Source organism: Adiantum capillus-veneris, chromosome 17 (genome assembly GCF_014529385.1).
Source record: "Adiantum capillus-veneris isolate H3 chromosome 17, ASM1452938v2, whole genome shotgun sequence".
NCBI classification, from domain to species: Eukaryota; Viridiplantae; Streptophyta; class Polypodiopsida; order Polypodiales; family Pteridaceae; genus Adiantum; species Adiantum capillus-veneris.
The window spans coordinates 74227955-74236317 of NC_140947.1; the positions used below are offsets into that span (position 1 = coordinate 74227955).

Sequence of the window (8363 nt, forward strand, 5' to 3'; positions counted from 1 at the left end):
ACCCCGGGGAGGTCACGTAACAAAAATGTAACCTATCACGTGAGTTCAACGTTAACAGAAAGGTATTTAAAGTTCTTGAAACTTACAGAAATATATAGATAAAAGAGTATAATTTTTTCAAATTTGAAAAAAACTTACAGATTTTAAAAGAAAAGGGTAAATTATATTCCTAACAAAATTCACAGATAAGGGTTTTACAAACATGTCTTTAACGCACGTGATATGGTAGTTTTACACATAGTGAACCCCCCGAGAGAAGTACATATCTCTTCCTCGATATCACACATATCACTTAATTCATAAGGTGATGGAATTTCAAAATAGGTTTGCTCACACACATGTAGATGCTCTTTATCAAGGTGTGCTTCTAACAAGGTTTTTCTTCTCTCAATATCTATCAAGGTAGCTACATTATTATCTAGCTCTCTTTCTTCCCTTTCTACATCTCTCAGTAAACATGGGTTATCAATGTAAACGTCTATATGGTTATTGATAGATTTGCTATTATTGTCAATACAACAATCATTATTGACTATAGGAGTTATAGGCTTCTCACTCTCATGTGGCCTCTCATCATTGGAAAGGACTTGGCATCCAAATATAAGGTGCCTACTCTCATCAAGCTCCTCTCCCATTGTATTAATGCACTCACTCATGGTTTTCATTTCCTCAACATGAGATTTAGGTTCCATATCTAAAATTTCACAAGTTTTTTGTTTTCTTCTTTAAAATGTATTATATCTTGTTGAAATAAATTATATTCTAACATGGCAGACTCTTTGTCTTGTCTAGCCTTCATCAAAGCCTGTCCATTTTCTACCTTCAGTCTAATCAATTTTTGTTGAATTTGAGCGAAAGCCTCATCAAGTAGTTTTTTTTGTTTTAATAATTCTACTTGAATAGCCTTTGCTTCTACTTGCACCAACTTCATCTACCTCTCTGTTTGCTCTTATAACATGCTAGCTCCAACAAGCAATTAAATCTTTCTTATACACTAACTAATGGCATTTCTCGGCAGAACCAAATAAACCCCCCCTTAGGGCTGCAGGTCTCAAGTTCTCTCACCAGGCAACCTATTTTATGCTTCTTGCTCTCTCTACCAACCTAGCTGCGACCAATCTTCTCTCTCTCATTTTCTCTTTGTGATTTAGCATGGCTCTCTCTCTGCGCTTCATACAAGTATACACACACACACACACACACACATGGAAGCCATTATGGGCTCCCTCTCCCTTACTCACATTCTCACTCTCGGGTTTTCCTCTTCTTGATAGGAGGTTCCCTTCATAGGTGCGCCCCCTCCTTGCTCATGATTCCCTCACTCCATGCTTGCAACCCTCTCCAATTGTGCCCTTCACTCGGTGCTTCCCATGCTCCCTCACTCGCACTCCACCTGGCCTGCAAAACCTCTCCTCAGTGCCAATCCCTCTCTCTCCCCCTAATGACCTCCCTCTCTTTTCACTCGCGGCCCAAACCTGCTTATAACTGGCTCGCCCTAGCGGCGCTCTCTTGTACCCAGTAGCATACATCGCTCTCGTTCTCTCTCGGCTCCAACCTGTCTACAGTAGCGTCCTCTCTCCTACTCTCTTGGCACACACATGGCATCCCTACTCGGCCCCTCCTTGGCTCCTCATGCTTCGGTGCTCTTCCTTCTCTTAACTACCCCCTGGCGGCGCTCTCTTGCCTAGTCTCGCGACCCCGGACTCTCCCTGCATGACGGTTCACAGCTGGCAACAAACATCGTTAAAAGAAGATTTTTTTTGAGTTTTTCCAATGGTCTTTTAAGACCTCGTTTCCACCTCTAAAAAGGTTTTGACATTGTACAAGCAATCCTCGAGATCTCAAAGATCTATCTGACAAGAACTGAACCCAAGTCCTCTCTCCCCGAATTCTCTCAAATCTCACCGTCTCTGTCTCTCCCGGATTTTAAGTCAAAATTTGAAGCTTTTACCACCAGTAATTACACTAAAACTTGTGTAAACCTCCCGTTTCTTCAAAGGGAAGCTCAAAATCTAACTGGGATTTTATAGTTTCAATCGGTTGAAATACATTGCATTCCCGTTTTCTCTCTTGCACTTTCCCAAAATAACCGTAAAAGGAGAATTTTAATGTCGTAAAAACAATCCTAAAAGATCATAAAGGCTAGTCTTGAGCTCAAGTCGAATCTCTATTTTACTCTGTCTCTCAATAATATCACCCCTTTATACCTACATGTTTAGGCCCCCATCAAAACTAAGATGGCTATGCCTAGTAGTCGTGACAATCTCATAAGGTCTCAAAATTGGTAAAGAACTTTCAAAAGAGCTGGCAAAGCATTCCAATTTTAATGTACATATCAGCAAGTGATTCAAATCCTATGTAATCATTCAGATGTGACAGGCATTACTTCACACTAGACATGAATTATTATGCAATGATTTTTATGAAAATGCTCCTAACAAGCCCATGCACGTTCCCAAATTAACCCAAAATTGTTACAAAATGTCAAAAACTCTTGGGGTCTACAATGGGTACTCAACTAGATAGAAGTGTTCGATCGTGAAATCAATCATTGATGGACTACAAACAGATGGCTCTTGGCCGTTCCTGTTACCGTATTGACATAGAAAGATTTCAAGAAAATCATGCCTAGTTTCACCATTCCCGCATAGAAGTTGGGAAGAGAGAGAGAGAGAGAGAGAGAGAGAGAGAGAATGTTGCGCTAAGGAAAACCCCTTATTCGAATGTGTTGGATGCCCCATGCATATGATCCCGTGCAGACCATGTCTATGTCATAGCTTATCCTATAAGCGTACAACTACACGCCCTCGTAGAGAGAGGCTTAGCTAACAGTAACCAATCATTGACATTGTCTTTACCTAGCAGCCTTTCTCAGAACCTTGCCCGATGTCAGCAAGCACAAGCACCGTTTTCGAACAAACAAGCACAATGGTGTGCTTACCGAAAATGCTCAGCTCGTTTGTCGAAGCCCAAACCGTTTTCAAGAAGTCAAGCTTTCAAAACTTTGCAATCAGTTTCTCGCTGCATGGTCGATGCATGTTAACTAGTGAAAGGCTGATACATGCAAGCTAGCCCACGCATGTCCGCTTTCATTGATTCTTCACTTGAGGCCAAAAACCTCACACCCTGGCATGCATGGCAAACCCGCCATGGGGCTTGGCCCTTAGTAAGGAAGGATGCCCAAAGTAGGGCGCCCCTGTGTTAATAACATGTGAAAAGAAGCTCCTTGCCTCATCCATGGCGACAACAGTCAATTGCGCAAGGGGAAAACGCCAGAGCACGTGTCGACGGTTGCTCGAAATCAACCACTACAGAAACGTAAATCGATCCTTGGGTCGGTCCAAGTCCACCAAGAGCACTCGCAGGTGAAACAGTGCAGGTCTTGTCCGTGCCTCCCTTGTGTGTAAGAGTCCGTTCTCGCACCAGTCTTGGCCCTCCAAAATCCCGCCATAGCCTCGTGTGAGGAAGAGAGCGGAGAGACCATGCATGCCTCATGCAAAAAAACTCCACGGCCTTCCCTTGTCCACTTTGCTCTGATGCCATTGTGAGACCCTGGGACTGCCTTAGAGTCGATCCTCCGCCCAACCTCCCTTTATAGGCCTTGCCCCTAGGATCCCGTCTCCATTAGTAGCCAACCCTTGGCCCAATCCTTGACGTCCAGGGTGGCCCTTGGCCTGACATTTCTCTTAAGCTTGGGTAGTCAGAGGCCCGGCATCTTCGCTAAAGTATCACAACTTTTGGGTGCAATATTTCTCTCGACCCGACAATGGTACAATCATTTCTCTTAGGTGTTGGTCACACAAGGCTTATGTACTACATGTCTACTGGCTCGTCTTTATTTCTTTTGACAAAATCTTTGTAGATTCCGCTCCACTCCTCAACCAACCCTTGTGTGGGTGCCAACCAAAATAGGTTTTGATCTCGCATATAATAGACTTGAACACTAATAGCGTTGGGGTAACCACATCATCCAATGCACTTTGGTGCTTGCAATGTGCCCACATATTTATAAAAAGTAACTTTTCACAACTTCCCACCACGCTCACTCCTCTGCATCAACTATCTCTCCTATGCACAACACTTGCCCCCTACCTAACACCTTGCATCCCTTCCTCATCTGCTCTGAGCCTTGCATGATGCCTCCGCTCGCATCACTTTCATTCTATCTCGCGTGACACCTCCCCCTTTGCTTGAAATAAGTGAGATTCTCTTTTTTTTTTTGGGAAAATTACCAAAACATCCCTCTAATTTATGCAAATTCCCAAAATACCCTTCAAATTTCAAAAATTCCCAATATACCCCTCATATTTTGTCAAAAATTCCCAAAATGCCCTTCAAATTTTCCAAAATTCCCAAAATACCCCTGGTTGTGAGATTAAATTTATCCAAAAATTAAAAAATTGTAGCTTGTCATAAGAAGACTGATTGTCTATGAACGCAAGATACTAAAACTAGAATTTGAGCTGGTTATGTAGGCTTTGGAGATGAATTGCTTCATTATTTGTAGACATAATTGTCTTTTTTTTGGGAGGTAATTTGTGCACTAAAAAACGGATATACATTGTCAAAAAAGAATAAAGATTAGGAAATCGTGAACAATCCATCTAAAGTAGATACAAGGGTATTTTGGGAATTTTTGAAATTTGAGGGGTATTTTGGGAATTTCCACAAATTAGAGGGTATTTTGGTAATTTTCCCTTTTTTTTTTTCTGAAGTCGCAGGCAAAAAAGAGAATAGCTGTGCCTACCCTTTGTATGGAATGTTGTAAAGTCTTTGTAACTATGTCGACTTTGGCATATCACTGACCTAGAAAAGTGGTGCGATAACTACGCGTGACCGCATCCTCACTCAAGTTAAGTGTAAAAAACTTGGGGAAAAGGTTGCGCTCACGACAGAGAACGAGGGGTGGTAAAATCATGTGCATGTGAAAAGTAGTGCAGTGCTGCAACTGTATTATACTCCTAGCCTCCTCCCTCCAGCTTCAATTGCTTTGTGGGTAGCACATGCTCATGAATGTGGGCACGCACACACACAATCCTTGCAATGAAGCATCTTCATCAAGAGGAGAGAAAGCTGCTCTAGCCTCCACCAAAAGCAAAGGCTCACTCACTTCGTACACACACATTTACGAACAAAAGAGAAACATGGAGCAAGCATGAATACAAACAGCATGACAAGGTAATTTCTCAGCACATAGAAATCTAGTTCACAGAACAAAGAAAGTTTCGACATCTTCGATCGATCCAAGACATTTACTGCGCATGACACGTCGATCAAACATCTTATTACAACGACTTCTTTGTGCAGCTGATTCGACTTTCCCTCTTCACAATCTCTTCGAGATCTCGTGCATATAACAATGCCGGCACATGAATACAAGTATAATGGCATTACCCAAAACAAGCATAACCATAACCATAATCTAAATAAGCGTTCCATTATGTGATAATTACACATCAACACTTTGCTGCAACTTACAAGTAGTCACAAAAAAGAGGACAGAGCCCATGCCAATGACATTTGGTGCCTACATTGTACACCTATCAAAGAGGATAATAGCTTAAGAAGATTATGGATATGGTGAGCATCTTAGTGTGGATAGAAGAGACTAGCTTTTTAGGCAGCTAATAGATCTGATAATGGCATCCACTTCCAAGTTCACAATGTTATATGTTGCTGCAGACACAAGCTCCTTTGGGTGCCATGTCTAAGTGAATATTCATGAGAGGTTAAACCGATCAATCCGACACGATTAGCGGTGCGACGTGGGAGAAGTATTGCATTCAAAGCCAACATCTACATGATACTACAGTTGTTGGCATTTTCATCACTAAACATATGGGTGGCATACTCCACTGAGTTATATTCAGAGTAGCCGGTCTGAACATAGTCATTGGGAGCAAGGCTCTTGTTAGCCGATACAGTTAGGGTAGTGGTAGGGACATTCGCTATGGGCCGCTCCTGGGCGATGCGGGGAGGAGGAAGCTCCAGTATGCTGTCACCCCCACCACTGGAATTAGATCCATCATTTGCTGCATTATTACCTCCCTTCTTCCCCTTCTTGCCACCACCACCGCCACCGCCATTTCCATTGCCGCCCTTATGCTGAGGCACATTCGCATCGCCAGCATCCTTGCTATCAGCATTTGACTCTTTGGGTTTCTCTGGCTTGCTTTTCTCTGCCTTGTCACTCGGCATCGGAGCTTCCTCAGCACCCTTGGGATATTTTGCTGATGCCTCTTCTTCCTTCTTTCCACCTCCCTTCTTGCCCTCATTGTTGTTTGCACCAGTAGCTGTTGGCTTAGTATCACCTCCACTCTCACCAGCTGCATTTCCTTTCTTCTTTGAGTTGGCATTAGGACTAGGACTAGGACTAGGGCCATTGTTGGGACCTGGTTTGGGTTGGTTCCCACCTGCTGATTTAGCTGACGCATTCATCGGGCCGGCCCCAGCGCTTGGCCACACCTCCGCTTGCTTTCCATACTTCTGCAATCTTTGCATAATGATTTTGACATCCAAGTTACTGCCTGTTACGGTCACTTTGCCTGTTGTGGAATCAACGACGACATCTTCCACGTCTGATAACACGAACCAATGGATATGGAATGAGCATTGCCATTAAGATCTATATAATAAAAGCAGCTAGCAATTTGCTTTTGATAATGCAATTCAACAACAGTGCTTACCATCTAAGACCCTGATGATACGCCGGATCTTTCGCCGACATCCTTCACAGTGAATAAATGCTTTCAAAGTGATAGTCTGTTTGAAAACCCCACGGAATCGTTGTAAAATCTAATGTGAAGAGCTCAATTCTGACACTAGATAATTAATCAAATTCTAAGGTGCATCAAATTGTAAAGCAGATATAACAGATGATTGGATTTGACACATAAAACATATAGAAAAACTAAAGAAAATTTTACTGACACAGCATCAATGAATGCAAAGCTCACCAAAGAAAGGTGATGCAAACAAAGAGGATAGAGCTAGTTTTCTCACCTCTAGCTTGGCGGGGGGCTTAATGGGGGAGTCTGCCTTTGTCATGGCACAGAGAGAGAGAGAGAGAGAGAGAGAGAGAGGTGGGGCAAGAAGGGGAGAGAGGGGGGGCGTTAGGAAGAAGAAAAGATGGGAAAGGCGCAAGGGAACTTCATGTGAAAATTGTGGGCGTTGTGAGATTGTGGTAGCGATAGCAGTGTGTGTGTGTGTGTGTGTGTGTGTGTGTGTGAGAGAGAGAGAGAGAGAGAGAGAGAGAGAGTGTCACTTGGAGGAGGTGGGTGTTGGCCTGTCTGGCTACTACAACAACAACAACTTACTCCTCTCCATTCTCTCTCTCTCTCTCTCTCTCTCTCTTTTGCAAGCCAAACACCTCTATGCATTTCTGCTTTATATACGGCATTGGCCTGTGTGTATGAGAGAGAGAGAGAGAGAGAGAGAGAGAGAGATGAAAAAACAGCTGGAGAAAGAGCAGAGCAGAGAGAACGACCTTTAACGTGGGTATCTTAAGAGATGAATGAAGCAGGGGGGGGTTTTGAACTCAGGACGTGGACGTGTTGAAAGAGAAAGTCCAGACTCCAGAGGAGATCACTCCACTCTCTCGCACAGACACTGGAGTAGAGAGAGAGAGAAAAGAGGACTCTCTCAGAGGCGACAAAGGAGCGAATGATGATGACAGGAAAATGGAGCCGGACAATGAGGTCACCCGGATGTCCGGCGGACAAAGGCAGGGCGCTGTGGGTCCCAGCGATGGCGTCACTCTGCTAGGGACCGGACCGCCTCCAAATTTAGTCAAGCTTCCTGCCGCTAAAACCGCTTTTATTTTATTATCGGTGTTGTAGTTGTGGCCCTCTGAGTCTCTCCTGCCACCGCTGTCCGGAAGCGTCATCGCCTGCCATTTGCCATCATCGCCCCCTCTGACACATCTTCTCTGCCACCTTTCCTTTTCTTTTTCCTTTTTGAAAAGCCCACATTCCCCAATTTTTACTCACCCAAATTCCGTATCTCATTTAATTTCCCCCTAAACTATTCAAGGAATAACAATACTATATGGTCTAAATACTATTTTATGGTCTTGAGATGAGGACTAGTATTGCCAAACCTTATCTCTTTCTCTCATTTCGCTGAGGCCTTTCCTCTCTCTCGTTGATCGCATTGGGTTCAGAGCACACTGGCCGATTAAGGAAGGAGCGACATGTGTTCGAAAGAGGGAGTCGAAATCCCTCCCCCTTTTATAATAGTATAGATCTACCTCTGTGGGTGCCGTTCACATTGGACTCTCCTCGTGTTACATTTTCCCTTCGGACGTATAGCACATGGAGCTACTTGAACATCATCGCCCCTTTGCATTATTAAGGATACCCAAT

The 8363-nt window shown here is 43.6% G+C and overlaps 1 protein-coding gene across 1 annotated transcript; it reads right to left on the bottom strand.

Moving 5' to 3' along the window:
- Positions 1-5418: 5418 nt before the first annotated feature.
- Positions 5419-7361, bottom strand: LOC147437488 (uncharacterized). Its single transcript, XM_086487015.1, has 3 exons — positions 7003-7361; positions 6687-6762; positions 5419-6578 (listed from the first exon to the last, which is right to left on the bottom strand). Exons 1-3 carry the CDS (start codon positions 7045-7047, stop codon positions 5797-5799), a joined length of 903 nt encoding a protein of 300 aa, XP_086343141.1. The 5' UTR covers positions 7048-7361; the 3' UTR covers positions 5419-5796.
- Positions 7362-8363: the final 1002 nt, after the last annotated feature.

Excerpts from the sequence above, each read along its gene's own strand:
- LOC147437488 (XM_086487015.1), bottom strand. The coding sequence starts at position 7,047 with ATGACAAAGGCAGACTCCCCCATTAAGCCCCCCGCCAAGCTAGAG. Across the intron at positions 6,763-7,002 it reads AGCCCCCCGCCAAGCTAGAG|ACTATCACTTTGAAAGCATT; the intron begins GTGAGAAAACTA and ends GTTTTCAAACAG. Across the intron at positions 6,579-6,686 it reads TATCATCAGGGTCTTAGATG|ACGTGGAAGATGTCGTCGTT; the intron begins GTAAGCACTGTT and ends TCGTGTTATCAG.